This window comes from Electrophorus electricus, chromosome 26 (genome assembly GCF_013358815.1).
Source record: "Electrophorus electricus isolate fEleEle1 chromosome 26, fEleEle1.pri, whole genome shotgun sequence".
NCBI lineage: Eukaryota > Metazoa > Chordata > Actinopteri > Gymnotiformes > Gymnotidae > Electrophorus > Electrophorus electricus.
Genome location: NC_049560.1, coordinates 2,932,958 through 2,952,500, shown reverse-complemented (window position 1 = coordinate 2,952,500; position 19,543 = coordinate 2,932,958). Strand labels below are relative to the sequence as shown.

General features: G+C 45.5%; 2 protein-coding genes and 1 long non-coding RNA gene across 3 annotated transcripts in view; all 3 read left to right on the top strand.

The window, feature by feature from the left end:
• ssbp4 (single stranded DNA binding protein 4) overlaps positions 1-9,414 on the top strand; it is a 47,094-nt gene extending 37,680 nt beyond the window's left edge. The window contains exons 6-18 of the mRNA XM_035523230.1: positions 4,567-4,650; positions 6,095-6,154; positions 6,252-6,318; positions 6,424-6,491; positions 6,716-6,783; positions 6,947-6,992; positions 7,126-7,161; positions 7,292-7,346; positions 7,610-7,680; positions 7,912-7,990; positions 8,264-8,292; positions 8,416-8,517; positions 9,203-9,414. Coding sequence (XP_035379123.1) covers positions 4,567-4,650; positions 6,095-6,154; positions 6,252-6,318; positions 6,424-6,491; positions 6,716-6,783; positions 6,947-6,992; positions 7,126-7,161; positions 7,292-7,346; positions 7,610-7,680; positions 7,912-7,990; positions 8,264-8,292; positions 8,416-8,517; positions 9,203-9,232 — 795 coding nt within the window. The 3' untranslated portion in view covers positions 9,233-9,414. The remainder of the gene's footprint in view (positions 1-4,566; positions 4,651-6,094; positions 6,155-6,251; positions 6,319-6,423; positions 6,492-6,715; positions 6,784-6,946; positions 6,993-7,125; positions 7,162-7,291; positions 7,347-7,609; positions 7,681-7,911; positions 7,991-8,263; positions 8,293-8,415; positions 8,518-9,202) is intronic.
• Positions 9,415-9,445: 31 nt separating this feature from the next.
• LOC118240828 lies at positions 9,446-10,817 on the top strand. Its single transcript, XR_004775659.1, has 2 exons — positions 9,446-9,884; positions 10,168-10,817. It is a non-coding gene; the product is annotated as an uncharacterized LOC118240828 (long non-coding RNA).
• Positions 10,818-12,895: 2,078 nt separating this feature from the next.
• On the top strand, positions 12,896-19,436 carry fkbp8 (FKBP prolyl isomerase 8). Its single transcript, XM_027018144.2, has 9 exons — positions 12,896-12,994; positions 13,934-14,186; positions 14,336-14,505; positions 14,584-14,672; positions 14,876-15,096; positions 16,022-16,194; positions 16,311-16,388; positions 17,979-18,113; positions 18,343-19,436. Exons 2-9 carry the CDS (start codon positions 13,934-13,936, stop codon positions 18,427-18,429), a joined length of 1,206 nt encoding a protein of 401 aa, XP_026873945.2. The 5' UTR covers positions 12,896-12,994; the 3' UTR covers positions 18,430-19,436.
• The last annotated feature ends 107 nt before the right edge of the window (positions 19,437-19,543 follow it).

Below are 19,543 nucleotides of genomic sequence, written 5' to 3'. Positions count from 1 at the left end.
CACCTACGATGGACACGCCAGTGGCTGCTGTTGAAGGTTAGACTGTTCCTTCAGAACATACGTAGTTATAAAGTTTCTCTCTACAGCCGAGTTAATTACTGATCCCAGGTCAGCTTTGAGGTCGATCAGTCTGCAACCCCAAATGTGAAATTCATCTTGAACTTCAGGCCTCAGACCTGGGTAGGCGCACGCTGCCACCGCCGTGTGGAAAGATCAAAGCGAGGCAGCATCTTCTGTGAGCTGAGGTGAAAAGCGTTAATGCTACATGAGCAGCGATCAGGGGAGAGAACGTCTGACCGGGTTTCGTGAGTGACACAGCTTTCCATAAATAGAGCTGGTGTGCGTTAAAGAGAAACAGAGAGACGGTATGAGAAATGGAGAGAGATCATTAAGGAAGGAGGGATAGGTCTTGCCCCTGTATTCTTCACTGCATCAGTTGCCCTCTGAGAGGGAGGGAGAGAGAGAGAGAGAGAGAGAGAGAGAGAGAGAGAGAGAACGAACACGAGAGAACAGAGGGGTGGAGGACTCCTGGAAGAAAAGGCTGTTTAGTGTTCTCTCAGGCTATTTCCTGTACGCACGCATGTGTATGTGTGCATGGGTGTGTCTGGTCTGTGTTTGTGTGTGCATGCATGTATGTGTGTGAATCTGTGTATCTGTGTGTGTGTGTGTGTGTACATGCATGTTTGCACATGCGTGTATGCTCAGTGCTGTTCCCAGCAAGCACTTGCCTCCATATGCATCTGTTTCAGGTCAATGTGACACCAATTATATCTTGGCATATTTTCATACTGACCAGTATATCACCCTTTCACACCTAACTGTCCCTCTCTCCATCTCTCTCACTCCATCTCCACCTAACCGTCCCTCTCTCCATCTCTCTCACTCCATCTCCACCTAACCGTCCCTCTCTCCATCTCTCTCACTCCATCTCCACCTAACCGTCCCTCTCTCCATCTCTCTCACTCCATCTCCACCTAACCGTCCCTCTCTCCATCTCTCTCACTCCATCTCCACCTAACCGTCCCTCTCTCCATCTCTCTCACTCCATCTCCACCTAACCGTCCCTCTCTCCATCTCTCACTCCATCTCCACCTAACCGTCCCTCTCTCCATCTCTCTCACTCCATCTGCACCTAACCGTCCCTCTCTCCATCTCTCTCACTCCATCTCCACCTAACTGTCCCTCTCTCCATCTCTCTCACTCCATCTCCACCTAACCGTCCCTCTCTCCATCTCTCTCACTCCATCTCCACCTAACTGTCCCTCTCTCCATCTCTCTCACTCTCCCTCTGTCTACCTTGAATTGTGCACACAGCTTTGCAGATAATTAAGATCGGTACGTCTGTACTTCTGTTATCAGTGCAAGTTACAGACCTGTTTTGAACAGTTTGTGATGCATCTTACCATGAAACTCAACACTTGATCCTGCTTTGAAACCTGCTATTGTTTACTAAAGATTTCTCTGTCCATATCAGATTCTTACATTATTAAAGCTCTTTCATTCTATCCGTTACCCTTTCTGACTTGTGTTTCATGCTGTTGGAAGTTTATGCCACGTGCTTAGTGGTTTAACACTGACGAGCATTATGCATGTACTGTGTGTGTGTGTGTGTGTGTGTGTGTGTGTGTTTTTGACCGCCCGCTTGCTGCGGTGCCCTGCCCACAGTCGTCGTGGCAATAATTAACGCCGTGACCCCATCGCTGTAGTCCCAGTCCTGAGAGAGAGGGAAGGAGGTTTAGGGGTCTGCTCGCTCTTCTACTCACCCCTCCAGACTTCCCTAATCTTCACCTCACAGGCCCAGACCCACAGCAGCCTCCCGCCGAAAGAGAGAGAGATAGAGAGAGAGAGAGAGAGAGAGAGAGAGAGAGAGAGAGAGAGAGGGGGTGGGGGCAGAGTTTAGAGCGAAGGAGACAGACAGAGGCAGTGAGGCAGACTAGAAGTGATTGTTGAAAGAGAGGCACAAAGCTTGTGAACTGGCATCTGGCCCGGATCTGCAAACCCCCCCCCCCCAACCCACCAACCCCCACCCCCAACCCCTGGTATAGCAAGGGTTGGCCTTCTTAATAATCCCCACGCTAAAACTCCACGCGAGGACCGGCAGTCAGAGAAGGCAGGAGGAAGGAACAGAGACTTATTTCAGCTTTTAGCTGGCGCACAAGCGCTCCCGAGAAGGCGCGGCCAGGACTGGGGCGAGCAGGCGAGGACGTTGCATCAGGCCGTTCTCCTGCACGAGCCCGGCAGACGGAGGACTCCGACCTCCCGGCCGAGCCAACCAGACCTCCGTCAAGGTTAAAAGGACTGGAGGATCTTGTTCAGGCTTGCTCCTGGGAGCCAGCGAGGTGCGATAGGTCGTCACGGCGCTGCGCCAGCCGCGCGCACGCAACCAGTACTGTACATCCCGAATTCCATTCGCTTGTCACTAATGCAGATTTTAACCACGTCTCGTGGCTTATTGGCTTATTGGCCGGTCTCATTGGAAGTCAGGTCAGAAAGATCACAGGGTTTAGCCCTTTGGAGGGGCAGTTTGGTGTCCTCCCCGTACGGCGGTAGGAGTGTGAGCGATGAGCTGGCTTTGGTCCTGCAATAGCTACCAGTCACTGTAAGACATACTGACCATGGATGGGTTTTTGTTTTCCTCCAAAGAGCCGCGTCGGTAACATCATCAGTCATATTAACGATGCACTTTCTTACACCTTCGTGTATTTCTTTAAAAACAGGCACTTGTCTGCATCATATTGTTTGTCCAATTATGTCCCTCCATGTACACACAGAGGCAACAATGAAATATGCGTTGTGCCGTTGTCCTGTGCTTTGTTGTGCTCGCAGCTTTGTGTCACACAACAGTCAGTCAGCAGTTACGCACTGCCTCCTAGTGGTTCTGCCGCACCATTGCAGGACGCTTGAGTGCTTGGCCCCAGTGATCGCTGCTGTCCTTTACTGCGCTGTCCCAGTAGGAATAGCGTGTGCTGTTCTTCCACGAGGCAGGAGGAGCTTGTTGATGGGCCCGTGGTTCCATGCCAAGCCGTTATCTCCTTAGCTGGGTAGAAAATGATTTTATTAATTGCTTCATTTAGCAGACACTCTCCCCCACCTTCACCCACACACACACACACACACACACACACACACACACGCACGCGCACGCGCATTCGCGTTGTTGCTCTCGACAGGGCCGCTTAGCAGGAGCAGGCACCACCATAAAGCCCATATGCCTGGCCCAGTCACTCATAACAAGAGTGGTTACAGGGTGGAGGGGCAGGGCTGTCGGAGGAGCTCTGTGCCGGAGCCAGAGGCAGGGGCGGGAGCAGCTGCCTTGCCCAGCAGGAGAGAGGCATGTGTCGGGGGGGAGTTCACAACATTCAGCAAACACCCCCCACCCCACCCCCTACCCTAGCAGCCATGTTATCGGGGCACCGGCACCGCAGGTGGAGCGGTTCTGGTTAGACACGCTGCGTGGCGGGTCCTCGTTGGCAGCGTTCGGCAGGGCGGGTCGGGGGAATGCCCGATTCCACCACACAAACGCTTCGTGCTGGTAGCACAGGTGGACGCGATCGGTTGGCCCGCGAGCGTTATCCACGGCGCAGGACTGCTCGAACCCTGGCCGGGGGTTGGACACTCCTTATCCCAAAGGCGTTATGCCCCTCGGTGGTGTTTTGGAACCTGTAGAGTTCGGTTGAAGACATACATGGTGATTTTGCTCCTTTGATCTTCCCCAAAATGCATGAGAGAAGTAGCGTCACTTGAGAAAAGTACCACCAAAAGAAACACGTTGGCTAAGATGGATTAATTTCCCTAAGGACCCTCTTCTGCTGATCTGAGTTCTCACATTGGTGATTTCCGTAGAGAAAGAGAACCGTGGTGTATTGTCTCAGCAGACCAGTGTCTGTGGTGTCAGCAACACCCATAGCACTGTAGTCTCGTTTCGACTTCCTCGTTAGTTAGGAATGTAGCTAAATTAAGCAAAACGTGCATATTGTAATTAAACGTGAGTTTTCTGCCAGGGATTGTTGCCCTGCACCTTGGATCAGCCCTAGAGATCATTGTTCAACCAAAATCTGTGTGGAGTTAGGGAGAATACGCCTGACTGCATGGGTTTATTTTTTTGGTCATAAGGGATTTGGTGTTGGAGCCTAGCTTGTAGACTCTGGACCCTGTTCAGACAGAATGTAATCCAAACTGCCATTAAGCATTCAGACGAACACTGACTCATCATCTGCTGTTGCATGACAGGGGTTTATGAATTTCTTCTCAGGTGCTGTCATGAGTCAAATAGTAGTTTCTGTTTGAGTTGTCTGTGCATACTTATGTTAATGTGTTAGCTCATTCTCTTTCCTTCTCTCTCTCTCCCTCTCTCTCTCTCTCTCTCTCTCCCTCTCTCTCTCTCTCTCTCTCTCTCTCTCCTTCTCTCTCTCTCCCTCTCTCCCTCTCTCTCCCTCTCTCTCTCTCTCCTTCTCTCTCTCTCTCTCTCTCTCTCTCTCTCTCTCTCTCTCTCTCTCTCTCCCTCTCTCTCTCTCTCTCTCTCTCTCTCTCTCTCTCTCTCTCTCTCTCTCTCTCTCTCTCTCCCAGGGCCCCCCTGGTTCACAGCCCTCTCCCCACTCCCAGCCACCCCCACACAACCCCAACAACCCCATGATGGGACCCCACGGTCAGGTAAGGCGCTCGTGCCCCACGCGGCGCAGCCTCGCCGACTCCTCCTTGCCCACTTCTCATTTCGGCTCCTGCATGCACAATAATTCGCAGACACGGCACCCGGGAGGTCAGCAGGGTAGAACAGTGTGTTGGCTAGTGGATTGAGAGCACCGTAGACGGGCAGTGGTGATGTGATCAGTGGGAGCAACGTCTGGCCTGTCTGGACTGGATCTCTTCCAGCCGTGAAGCCCTTTAAAGGGCGCCTGTGTGGCCATTCCGTGCCTCTTCATAGTCTTCTTCATTGTCTTCGTCGTAGTCTTCTCTCGGTCTCCTTTCCCTGTTCGCACTCTCTCCTGTGCACTGTAGTACATTACCTCATTCTGTGTTCTTTAGCAAAGTGCTCGCACACACACACAGACAAAAAGAGAGACAGACATACACACACCCTGCTTCCGGATGGTAGCAGTGATACTGGATAAATAATGTAACATGTTGCCCAGTCTATGAGAAGGAGAGGTTCATCTGGCCAGAACTCCATAGTCGCTCCCTCCTTAAGCCCTACACACACTATCCCATCTCCCATCAATATCCCATTAATAATGCAGCACTCACACTCAACACACACACACGCACACACCCATGCTTGCATCGATGCACCAAGACATCCTCCAGCCCGTGCGCACACGGGCAGTCGCACACACGGCTTCGGGACAAGCTGATAAGCACTCAGGCACTCTCCAAACTTCAAAGGGAGAAAGCACGCGGCTGGCCCATAAGGGCGAGGCCATTACGTAAGCTTCCCTCCAGCTGACCCCACAGCTGACCCCACAGCTCCAGCTCTGGCGCGGGTTTAATTGTTTGTGAAGGCCATGTTGTTTGTTGTTGTGGCCTCGTGTGTCTGTTCTCTGTGCACACTGCTCTGGGAGTATCCAGTTTGATGTGTGTAATTCAAGAGGGTAACAAGAGGGCTACTGTACCTGAGTGGATTGGCCCACGTTCCTGTGTGTGTGTTTGTTTGTGTGTGTGTGTGTGTGTGTGTGTTGCCATATGTAACTCCACTGTATATATTTGATCTCTTTTTTCAATTCTTACTGTTCTTTTTGTTGTTAAGTGTGTGGAATGTCTCGCAACACCACCTTCCCTGTATATTATGTAGAGACACTGTTGATGGAGCTCATCCTGCACAATCACACTCTTCATATGGTGTCATTGCGCCCTCTACTGGTTCGAATTAGTATGTCCGCCTCACTTTTCTTTTTCCGCTCCAATTCTTGCTTCCACCCTTATTGTCTTTCATTTTGGATATAACACCATTGAATTATTTTTCTTCGTTTTATTTTGTATTACCTTTTCTGTTCTGTTTCCGTAATACTTCACACACCATCACAAACAAAACCTGTTCATCCGATGTGTCAGTTTGGATGGTCAGCTCGGTTTCTTGTTCTGTTCTGCTCTCTCCCATCAGCCATTCATGTCTCCACGGTACCCAGGTGGACCCCGTCCGTCACTCCGCATGCCAAACCAGGTTTGGACACGTCCTCTTTATATATGGCCCCACCCCCTCAGTACTTCACCACGCCCCCTCGCATGCTTACCCTCCATTCCTTGCTGTTTCCTCTCAGCCTCCAGTGGGCGTGCCAGGGTCACAGCCCCTCCTGCCCAACAGCCTGGACCCCACAAGGCCGCAGGGTAGGTCAACTGCCACGGCTCCAGCGCTGCACATTAAAACCAAACACATTTAAGGCGCATAGATGACTTTGACACCCCTCCCACCCCCCCACCCCCCAAATCCAGGACATCCAAACATGGGCGGCCCGATGAGGATGAACCCGCCCAGGGGAATGGGAGGTATGGGCCCACAGGTCAGTCAGAATGCCAAACTCCTCAAATATTCAAAGGACCCGCCCCCTTTGGAGTTACATGTTTCGTTTTGAGTAGTTGTCAGTAGAGTGTTGATCCAGCACGGACTGTGTACTGTAAACATGAGCTGCTGTGCTGCACCGTGGCCTGGACTCCAACACAGGCGCAGTGCATGCCGGACGCTGGATTTCTAACCGAGGCCGCTTCTCCTCTTCTCTCTGGGCAGAACTACGGTGGCGGGATGAGGCCCCCTCCGAACTCTCTCGGCGGGCCAGCCATGTCGGGAATGAACATGTGAGTCCGAGTGGGAACGTTCCTGTGCGCCCTCTTATGTCTGGCTGGAATGTGGGATTTTTTTTATTTATTTTTTGTTCCGCTGGGAAGGGGGCAGACCGCGGCCGCACGGTCACACACGTAGCGGGTCACTAACGGACCGGTTCTATGTCTTCTCCCAAAGGGCTCCTGGCGGCCGAGGTCCCTGGCCAAATCCTAACCCGAACTCAGTAAGTCTATTTCCTGATAGCTTTATGTATTCCTTTCGAAATCCATTGCTTTGCCAAGTCTCTCAGGCGTTTGCTATTACCTATGGAACATGAGTCACTAAGTCACACCCGATGCGTGTCTTCCTCCCCACAGATAGCGTACTCATCTTCATCACCTGGAAACTATGTGGTAAGTGTCACGGTGCCCTGTGTCCCTGTGGCTTCTGGACTTAAAGCAGCCTGTTGCCATGTGTTTTCCCACAAACAAGAAGGGTCTTGTTTTCATGCCTTTGCTTGTTTTCGTATGCCTTGTTTGCCAGGGCCCTCCAGGGGGTGGCGGACCCCCAGGGACGCCCATCATGCCCAGCCCAGGAGGTTAGTGGGAGCTTGGCATGTCCTTCCGGACCTACAATGTGGGCGGCTCGTTCGGGGAGTCTTCGGGGGGGTGGTTTCCGGCAGAATTGTTGAAAAGGGAAATTCAGACTTGACTATTGCATCGTTCTGTTGTATCAAACGCAATATGGCATAATTGGAAAAAAAAACCAACGTTGATTTGAATAGGCCTTCCTGTCGCTCTAATTATCTCTCTGGCTTCAGACATGGCACTTGTGTTAACCAATGTGTTCGTGCTCAACCAGACTCAACAAATTCCAGTGAAAACATCTACACCATGATGAACCCAATTGGCCCCGGTGGCAACAGACCTAATGTGAGTTCAAATTGATTAGATATGCATTTCTCTGTTTGGGATGTTGGATTCCTTTGATAATGACCCTGTTGGTACAAACCAGTTATGATGATGTAATATGTCTGTGGTTCCTGTAATTATGATGTAATGTGTCTGTAGTTCCCGTAATGATGATGTGACGTGTCTGTCATTTCCGTAATGATAATGTAATGTGTCTGTAGTTCCCGTAATGATTATGTAATGTGTCTGTAGTTCCCAATGGGGCCCGGCCCTGACGGCCCGATGGGTGGAATGGGCTCGATGGAACCGCACCATATGAATGGGTCACTAGGTGAGGCTTATTTCTTTGTCTCTGTGTAAACTGATATGTCACTGTCCAGCGTAAGAGCACATGTCATAGCCTGCCGCTTTTGTAGTGTTGATTTGAAGATGGATATCTGCAAGCTTGTTGCAAGGGTGAGTCATAGTCTGTACAGACATAATCGGGAGCTGATTTGATCAAAGCTGGCGGCCAATCCACTGTAGACGTCATAGGCCCGTTCTGTTGATACCCAAGTCTTCTTAGACACCGTAGTCACGGTTATGACACCTCCTGTTTTCCCAGGCTCGGGGGATATGGACGGGTTGCCCAAGGTGAGGTTCTTCTCCTGAGGTGGCATAGCAATCACAGACATTCTCAGATCCATTCACCTTTCTCAGAGGTGTTTAGGCAGCTGTCGCGTACACCCTGCTCAGCTTTCACTGCCTTCCTTCTAGAACTCTCCAAACAACATGGCAGGTATGAACAACCCACCAGGGACCCCGCGGGACGATGGCGAGATGGCAGGCAACTTCTTAAACCCATTCCAAAGTGAAAGTGTGAGTGTTAACGCACGCCGCTACGTGTCTCCTCCCACTTAACCCCGTATCTCCCGCCTGCTGCCACCCTGCTGTACCATTGCTTTATGTTAACAAATTGAAATATACACCTGCTGAGTTGCCATAACCACTTTGTAATCAGTGTTTTTTATAAAAAAAAAAACATTTTATAAAAAAATGCCTATTTACGGATCAGATGGACTAAGCCTGTGTTCAGGCCGAATAGTAAGCTCTAGTGTAACCAGGAATAAGATAAGTCCTAGATAATGAGATAATCATTAGAAAGGTTTGGCTTTATGCTCATTGTTGTTGGAATACAAGTCTCACTCCTAAAGAAGCTGCTGAAATGGCAACAGCCCCGTGTCCCAATTTTATAAATTCATAACAAATGTTGCATAAAGAAATAATAAATAAATTCATTAAATGCAGCATATTGGAGTGCAGTATAGATCAGATGTTTTTCTCATAGGATGGTCATTTTCGGACGTTTCCTGTAAGCGCGATATAATTTGATATCGTTTCCTTATCAGTTACATTTTAAGAGTGTTAACATCCAGCTTTTAACGCCCCTTCATCCAGTTTTGAACATGGAGTGTTGTTATCACTGTGTGGAGCTGAAGGCTGTCGTGGCGCACGTGCTCATGGTTGCCCCTCCTCCCCCTCCCCTCTTCTCTCCTCTCTGCAGTATTCACCCAACATGACGATGAGTGTTTGATTTTTCCCCCCCCCACCTTTTTTTTAATTTTGTTTTTTCAATTTTACTTTATTCCCTTTTTTCCCCTCCTTCTGCTTCTGTCCCCTGTCCTCTCTGCCGCATCCGGCGGGGTTCTCGCTCCGCTCTCTGCCCCGTCTCCTCCTCCCCCTCCCCTTCCGACGCTCCCGGCTTGTGGTGGGCGGGGGGGGGGGGCCGGCCGGCGTGGCCCCGGAGCGCGGGGCTCCCGGCCGAGCCGCTCGCCGGCACGGCGGCGTCCGTGGGAAGGAAGCAGGCCTGGAGCCACAGGCCGAACCTCCACTCAGCCCCCGTCTGCCTGCCTGCCATCCTCACCGGCCCAGGAGAGTGAGGGCCCAGAGAGAACGATAGCGTGTGTGTGTGTGTGTGTGTGTGTGTGTGTGTGTGTGTGTGTGTGTGTGTGTGTGTGTGTGTGTGTGTTTGGGGGGGGGTGTATAGTTGTGTGTATGGCTTGGACTGTGCCAGAAAAAAACTCTAGCAAGCTGCTGCACAGCACCAAGGCTGGCGGCCTGTTCAGACCCGTCTCATTCTCTCTCCTCTGTATTTCAGTGTCTTTTGATCGGCAGTCGGAGAGAGAGGTTGGACTCAGCCTGATGTTTGATTGCTGTGTACATTCTGAAATGGAAAAGCTAAACTGGTGATGCATTGGGGCGGCAAGGGTCTCATTATGATATATTTGTATATTATTGATTATATTATTGTTATGATTTTCATAATTGATATTGCTATGATGTAGTCATGATTTTATGAATTTTCCTGTAAAGGGCACATTTGTATCTCAACGACATCTAAAACAGAATAAGCACACCCTCAAGAATGCACAATGACACCTCTGTTTACATGATTTTAGGTATTCGTTTGTCTCTTTATTTTGTTTATTTGTTGTGTCTTGCATATACCTCTTCCTGTGTTCTACGTAGAACGGCTGTCATCACTACCAGAATACCACAGTACAGTGTGCTATCCCAGTGTTTGAGTCTGTATCCAGAAGATAGCTGTTCCTTCATCACACACTCACAATCACTGTCACCCCGTCACTGTCGAGCACTGGATCCGTCGAACGTTTGCATCCTCCCAAATGTTCCTTTTTAGCTGTCTTTCTCACGATCCCTGACCTTTGTGTTAACGTATTCTCTTTATTGTGTTTTTGTTGTGTAGCATGACAAGCTTATTGCGGCCACTGTCAGTAGGCTTACTCACAGCATAGCTATTAAAAAAAAAAAAAAAAAAAAAAAAGTTGCTCTAAACTTGCCTCGTCAAAGTATCCAAACTGTAATCCGTTCATCTGCAGACCTCACCTCTGTCTACACATTGCGAAAACCCATACAGTTAAATGTGAGCTGTCATTAATGTTTCTTGTGACTTTGACATCATGTATTGATTTTGAAATGATTTAGAATCCTACCTGAATGCCTGAAGAAAGGTCAGGATGATGGTAACTATGCCTACAGGCACCACATGGCAGTTCCTCATGTTTTTTAGTCCCATGCCTGTAAATACAACCTGTTTCTCTTATTGGTCATTGGATCTCATTTGTATTTTCAATACACTACTTGTCTGTGAATCTTTATGCGTGGTTCCATCTTTTCTTTAGTGGTCCTTTCTTTAGATAATGTGGTCAAATGTGCACTTAGAAAATGTGTAGTTTGGGATTTCGGTCACTTATCACTGAATCTTCACTCTGTGGTTTGTATGATAAGCCACACTGATCAACTCCGTCAAACACCCTTTCATTCTAATTGCTCGTTAAGTGTTGTGATGGCCCATATCACTGTGCTTTATGGGATGTCTTTAAAATCTATGCTTGCTCTTTAGTCTGTCAAAGACCTGTAATCTGATTGGGCCTTCACAGGAAATGCTTTCAGTCCCCGTGACTATGTGGTAGTGACAAATGGTTGCCCTCTGACAGAAGCAGGCATGCTTTGCTGGTAGGATCACAAGGGGCGATCAGTGCTCTCCGAGCTGGCTGGTACACAGCCTCCACCCCAACCCCATCCCCGTCTACACCCTTTCTTAATTCCTCCACCTTTGATTTTATTGTAAATACTGTAAAATGCATTTTGATATCATTGACATGTTTTGATATGTCAGTCACAACCAACAAGTACAGCTGAATATAAGTTATAAAGAATTTGTGTTTTTGTATTTTAAAGAGATGGTTTGGTGTAAAGTACGAACTTGAGGGAGACCCCCTATTGCATAAAATATGGATACTAGAAAATATTTTTTAAATTAATATCTTGAAAATAATCAGATTCAAATTTACTGTACACATTTTAAACAGTGGTATTTGTGAATACAGCAGTGTATTTGCAAAAGAAAAACATTTGTGAGTCCGAAGACAGAGTTGTATATAATTGTCAAGAGGATAGAGTGGTAGCAAAGTAATAAATTGTAATAATAATTATGCGGTCCAGATAAATCTAACCTCAGTATGCAATCCAGTTTTAATGGAAACAACTGCATCTACTGCAGGGAAACGTCACTGTCATGGTCCCTATTAAGAGCAATATAAGATCCCAACCATCAGAGAGATGAAGGCTACCCATCTTACAAATAAACAACTTGGACACATTGAATGAAGGGACTAAAAGTACGTTTTCAATATAAAAAGACTATCAAACAAGATATTATTGCAAACATTGGCTTTTAGTCAATTTAAACATCTGCTTCCAGTTTTCAATTTTAAAATGGCTTTGTGTAGACTGACTCTTACTGATATCAGTCCTTAAATGTACAATTGTTGGCCATCTCTGTACTTCTATTGTGATGTATAATACTGTAACATTAGAAGAACTGGGGAACGGTTGGGTGTATTTTGGAGGGAGGGAAGGAAGAATGGAAATTTCCTGTACCTTTCATTGTCCTTTCTGGCGACATGACAGTATTCAGTATGAAGCAGTCTGTCTCATTGGGTTTGCTTTGTATTTCATGGTAGGGTAGTTTGGATCTGTGTCTTAGGGGCTTAGGTGTCTTGTGTAGGTAATAAAGATGTCCTTTGTATGTTACTTTATATTGTAAAGTTTCTTTAGACTGACAGTAAAAAAGAAATTTGCTTATCAAACACACAAATGGCTGCGTCAATAATAAATGTAATTTGATATTTTTCTGGGTCTGAGCTTTCTTCTTTAACGAACTTAAATAAGGACCTTTATTTTTACATTTAAATAGTTAATAACTAAATTTTAAATAAAATGTAATAACCTGTTTTGAGATACAAGTACCTAACAAAGTAGACGAATGTAGGATGCTGGAAATCAGTATTTAAAGTTAATGCTTTTGGGGAATATTTTATTTTATTTTATTAATGTGTTCCTTCAGAGTATCATCATAGCATATGAAAAACTTTACAATTTAAAGTAAAAACTTGATTAACCTACAATTACTATAATCTTGACTATGAGAAGGATATATATATATATATATATATATATATATATATATATATATATATATACACACACACACACACATATATGTGTGTGTGTTCGTTCAGACACAACAAGCACAAGGAACTCAGTGGACCATTTTTTGTGTTCCAGTAACTTTTATTTTGACACAAGTACCATTTTTTGTGTTCCAGTAACTTTTATTTTGACACAAGTACCATTTTTTGTGTTCCAGTAACTTTTATTTTGACACAAGTACGACAGCTCATGGCTGGCTGGTGCACAAACAGTGGGACAATCTGATTTGCTGTCAAAGTCTACAGTCCTATAGATCAGATTTGTTGTGTATTGCACTGAGGTAAGTGCTTTATCCTTTTGCAGTGTTGTGTACGACGTTTGTAATGGGGGAGCTGCAGATTTCACTTAGCAGCGAGTGTGCTATGAAATGCTCTAGGAAAGTTCGCAGTTCAGGCTAGTCGGGTTAGCTAGCTTAGCTAGTTTAGCTCGCTAGCAAAGTTTGCAGAAACTTCTCGAAAGACATGGATAGCTAGCTATGAATCAGTCAAGCGCACCTTTACTTTGTGTGTTAAGTTGCAAAAGTATGATATCAAAATGTCATATGATATCCTTGGTTTTATTGCATGACGGACATGTGTAGTTAATTAAAAACCCCGTTTTTCCTAATGATTGTTGCCCTGAATGTAATTTACTAGCTAGCGATAGCGAGCTAACTGAGCTGTGTTCCGTGTTATAATGATTTAGGTTTTTGTCTAAAGGGAAGGACTGGACTTGTGACTGATGTTTCCGAAGGACATCATTTTGTTGTCTGAATATTCTCCAGCTAAATAGTTTGGAATGTCATCGGAAAAAATCCTAACCAAGTGTCAGCAACGTTAGCTAGAGGGAAATCTGTTTGTAGCTCGCTAGGTTAACTGGATCTTAACCGGGGCGACTGGATAACCACACCAAGTTATCTCTATACACAGCGGGATAATTTAACGAATTAATCATGTATCTGATTATTGATTTTAGACATGTCAGATACGTTAGGGATAGCTGGGTAGGTAGCAGGCTAGCTAGTTGCTCACTAAATAACATTCGCTTTGTCGATGCACTTGCTCGCCTTAAACTTATAGGATGCTGAAATTAATTTGCGCAATGACGAGTCGATCAGTGATGATCTGCATTTCATATGTATCTTATGATGCTTGTTTGATTTTTGTGACAGTAGATGGCAGTAAATATGACGTGTGTCTTTCAGTCTAATTGCTTGCATTAATTGTGGGTTTTTTCCCAGATGGACGACAAAGACGAGACACTCCTGAATGGCTCTGGTGACATCCAGAACTCAGCAGAGAGAAAGTCAAGTCGAACGTGTCTGCTTGACAGCGGGGAAGACTTTGAGATGCTGGAAGATGGTGATGACGAAATGGGCGATCTCCCACCTTTAGAAGACACAAGCAACGCAAAGGAACAAAGCAGAGCTAACACAGAAGCTGCTGTAGACCCCAGTCCATCCCCACCCCAGGAGGAATGGCTGGATGTCTTAGGTAAACAAGCTTAGTTTTGCATAGGACAAAATCGTATTGTGAGTGAGACCTTTTTGAAAGGCTTGATTAAATAAAATCTTTTTGTCTTTCATTAGGAATATTTAACTTTTGGTGATTTTAAAAAGCAATTTATCAACACATGTACGCAGGGAATGGGCAGGTGAGAAAGAAGGTTCTTGACGCTGGTGCTGGTCCTGACAGCAAACCGCAGAGGGGCCAAATAGTCACTATTAATCTCAAGACCACTCTCACAGATGGAACCACAGCAGACGAGGAGTCAAATCTCTCTTTCACCCTTGGTGATGGTGATGTCATTCAGGTATATTCTTTTGGATTTAACAAGGATCTATAAAGGAATGCCTTAGGCTGAGGTTTAATCTTCCGTTATTCTTCTCAGGCATTGGATCTCACTGTACAGCTGATGGAGATGGGTGAAAATGCCTTAGTGGAAGCAGCTGCTAAATATGCGTACGGAGCCTTGGTGAGGTGAGAGTGAAAACCCAGACACCGTGACATCTGTTGCTGACACCAAAGTACCAGTTCTGGTCATATTGTCCTGGGTACCCATGTATCCATAAAACTAAGGCACACCAGCAGGAAGACAATTGCATACAGTGTTGGGCAGTTATTTGTTTATGCAACCCGCCTCTGTTTACTCTTCTCACAAGCCACTCATTGCTTTACATCAGCTCTACACCTTCTGTGCCTCCCAATGCTGATTTGATCCTGGAGGTGCAGCTCCTTTCTGCTACTGATGCCCCAGACCTGGAGCTGTTGCCTCCTGTGGAGAGGATTAGCCTGGCGAGCAGGAAACGAGAGCGGGGCAACGTCCACTACCAGCGCGGCGACTATGCTTTCGCCGTCAACTCGTATGGCATTGCGCTGCAGATAACGGAAGCAAGTTCAAGAGGTAATGCGGAAAGTTGCTTTACTGTGGCCCTGTCTGGGAACAAGAGGTCTCCAATTACAGTTTAGTGCAGGGAAAAGAGGAAATGCTTGATTTATAATGGGTACGTTTGTTGTTGAACCAAGACTGTAAAAGTTATTATATATTAATATCTATATTGGATCTGTGGTCTGTCTGCCAGATTGTTGTGTGGTAAGCGAGGCCGTTTGAAGACAGCATGGATGCTAACTCCTGTTTATGCTCACCTTTACTCTTGCTTTCTTCATTATGTCTTCATTCAAATGTCAAGTTCATAGACCCACACTGTTGGAGGATTCTGCACTGCCTAGCACACTGGCATGATGAGAAGTGCAGTTACCGCTGTTTAGTTTTACTCTTGTAAATAGATAAACATTAGTCCCTTGATTTGTCTCTTGGGAAAGGGGCCTGTTGCCTCTTTTACTTGCATATCTGAGTTGCATCTTTAACTATTTGCATACCTTGCCTGTGTATTTAGCATGAAATGTGCTACATTGACCTTGGTTCTCTGTCTGTCTTTGATGAGCTGCTCATGCAATCAGAAAGTGTCACTGGGTATTTTGTACTAGGTAAACTCCAAAGGTCTAACACTAGCGTGGAGGGAAGAGGTTTATTTGTCTTAAATGATGCAATTGATGCAATTTTTATATATATATATATATATATATATATATATATATATATATATATATATATATATATATAATAAATAAATAAATAAATATATATATATATATATATATATATATATATATATATATATATATATATATATATAAATATAAAAATAAAAATAAAAATAAAAATAATGTGTGTGTGACTATACACAATACAAGAGGAATATTCCCTTTTGGTCATCATCTGGAATGCCGTGTCATAAGTCATGCCTTGGCAAAACTTGCCGTTTCAGTGGACATCAGCCCACAGGAGGAAGACGAGTTGCTGGACGTGAAAGTGAAATGCCTGAACAACATGGCGGCCGCTCAGCTCAAGCTGGACCACTATGACGCAGCTTTACGCTCCTGTGTGTCTGTCCTCGCTCACCAGCCAGACAACATCAAAGCTCTGTTTCGCCAGGGCAAGGTACCCTACCTTCCAGCACACACGTCCTCTCACTTAGCTAACAATGCCTTTTCTCAAAGATTCACACATCGAGTAAATGCACTGTTTACTTATGCCACCTGATTTTACTCCTCCAGGTACTAGCACTACGAGGGGAGTACGCCGATGCCATTAAAATTTTGAAAAGGGCTTTGAAGTTGGAGCCAAGTAACAAGGTAATACTGAGATTTGTGCAAGAGCTTTGTACGTTTACACAAACTACAGTATAAACACGAGTGCTTTGAAAGAAAAATGGTCCCTTGGAAAACTTAATCAAACAATGCTCTAATGCCTAAAACGTGCAGCACTGTAAAAACAATCAAACAACAATCATGTCAAAAGGCTACCGTGTAGTGCCGACTCTGGAGCAACCTCTTCTACTATTTGAAATTTGAGAGTAGGCGAGGCATGACCAAGAACGATTGATTCCTTTAACCACCAGAAGGTGGTGCTGTAAACCCCTGCATCACTCCACGTCAGGACAGGCAGCCATGCCCTCTCATCACCCGCATGGATCTTGTTTCTCCCCATGGCCAAAAATAGCCAGATCCCTCCATACAGTTGCCATGTTGAAAGCGATGTTGCCCTACTCTGCTTACACAGGCTGAGGGATGAGGTTCCATGCTCTCCGCCATCTGTGCAGTACGTTGCGGGCCAGCTCAGCGCAGCGCAGCACAGCGCTATGTGCCTGTGAACAGCATGTCACCACCAGCCCACCTACGCCTGTACTCTCCACCCCTCACGTGTGTCTTCCCTCTTTCAGATTGTTAGTTAACTAGTAATGCCTTGGTGTTGCCAATATCTTGGACCTGGTGTTGCACTCTTTCCGTTTTCATTTGTATGAACTACCGGTAGAAATGGCCACCGGCCTCAGAGTGGATAAGAATAGTGTTCTTTTTTTCTCTCTTATGTAACGTCCAGTTCTTTACATTCCAGATTTCTTCCTGGTATTTGCCTCCCACACCAATGGAGAACGTTGGCGTGTATATTGCTAGTCCAGTGTTGCATTTCGGTTGTTAATCGCTAATTAATCTTAATAGCTTAGACAAAGTGTGAACCCAAAGAGTAAGTCATATTCAAGTTTAACACAGTTGTTTCAGTGTCTGCGCGAAGAGGGTCGAGGTGAGTTCGCCCGATTGCAGCATGGTAATTGGAAATACCAGGGGGCACCTTAGAAACCTTACACCGGTCATGAGGCTCATGTTAACGAGGGAAGCAGCTGAGAGAGAAGCCGAATAAGACGTACTTTCAGACCCAGGCAAGGTATTGTTGAAAAGACTTTGTCTTATGTGGCCCACTCTGTACTTGGACAGCGGCATGGGTGAGGTGCACTAGGAAATTAGGAAGTTATTTTAACAAATTATTAACAGAAAAATGATTTTTCTGGTTCTCTGTGCATAGTCAGCTTGGATAGAAACGTGCGTCATTAGCTGTGCAAATGTGAGGCAGTTTAAATGTGTGAGAATGCGGTTCCCTTCATTCTCACACACACACACACACACACACACACACATACGTACTTAACACAAATGCTTGTGGTAATGGCGCCCGTTTTTCATGGGCTGCTTGGTGAAAAAAAGCACAATAAATGTGTTTGGACACAGCTGTAGTGAACCCCAGTGCACCACTGCCTGACTGCGTCGGGGCAAGTCACAAGACGTTCAGAAGAGGTGCTGGGCTGCAGTGTGTGAGCAACAGTTACATCAGCATCCCTCTTATCATACATGCGTGGACACACGCATGCGACTCTGCTTTCTCCCGGGCAGACTATACATGCCGAGCTGTCCAAACTGGTGAAGAAGCACTCGGAACAGAAAGGTGCTGAGCAGGCTATGTACAAGAAGATGCTCGGAAACCCCCCCGACAGTACGGGGCAGAAACCCCGGGGCAAGTCCTCATGGGTGAGTATGCTAGCTGTCCCCCGAAACACCAGTAGGGATACTGTTGGGGGATTTGTATACGTCACCATTGAGAATTACCTCTTTGTAATGCAACATGGAATCTATGCAAAAGTTTTAGAAAATTTGGATGTCCACAAAAATATATTGTACATTAATGTTAAAGAGGTTGAGACCCTGCAAAAATTTGCAACCTAATATTTGATCCCCTTTTGTCTTTCCCTGTGCATAGAGCCTGAGCTGGAAATGGCTGTTTGGTGCTACAGCTGTTGCTATTGGAGGTGTAGCTTTGTCAGTCGTCATTGCTGCAAGAAATTAAACGGAATCTATACATTAAGATTCAGGTGCTGGAGTCAGGTGTACCAAAAAACCCGAATCATCTTACAGTACCTGTTTCTGTTGATAAATCTATGAGCATTTGAATTTATTTTTCTCCTCGTTTCTGTCACAGGCTACAGGTTTGATATGGTATCAATACTTTTCTTTCAGTGCATGAAAGATAAATTGGGAAAATACAGATGTGAGAAGTGTAATATGATTCCTGTATGTACTATATGTAATTGCCTAGAATCCTTCTTTGTATAGATTGATGTATCTAATAGATGACTGGCACCAGTTTGTTCATGCCAGTTACCCAGTGCTTCATTTTTGAAAGACAACAACTGAACTTGCATTTACAGTTCAGGTTACAGAGGTTTATCCAGGTTATCTCTCTCTCTTTGTAATGTGAAAGGCCTTCGATGTGTATGATTGTATGTTTAAGGCTGTAAATTATAATACTACTTCTAACACTGATTTGCTGGATTCTGTTTCCATAATCATCATCAACTCTTTTTGTAATGTAGGCCAATAGATGTATGCTGCTAGCTTTTAGTCCTCCGTGTTCATTATAGGCAGTTTTCTTCCTTCCGCTGTTAAACAAATCCTTTTACTTTATTGTGCCCCCTTTACATTCAGGAGAGCATATTTCACCGTTGTTTCTCTGTGACCAAACACTGTAATGGTTTCCCAGAAATACCATTTTTTATTTTAGATTTTTAAAAGTCTCTTTCTGAATAATCTGAGTTTTGTAATATTGTTCATGTAATAATGTATGGCTTATTTATTTTAGTTGATTTCATGATTTGTATGAATTTTTTTCTGATGAATATATACACGGATGCTCATATGAAGTTGTTTTTGAAATCAGTTTTAACAGCATTCCTGTATGTACTGAAATAAAACTTTTGCACATTAGTTTCTGATAGGCTTACACAAATGTAGTAGTTCCTGCCCTATGCCATGGACGGTAAATCTGTGATTAAACATTTTACAACGTAAATCGCACCTGAGACGTGTGCCTTTTAGTGTACGTTGTGGGGCATTCCCTAGTGATAGGCTGGCGGGCGCTGACGTTTTTCTGACGCAGCCTATGACTGGCCTTCTGTTTTTCC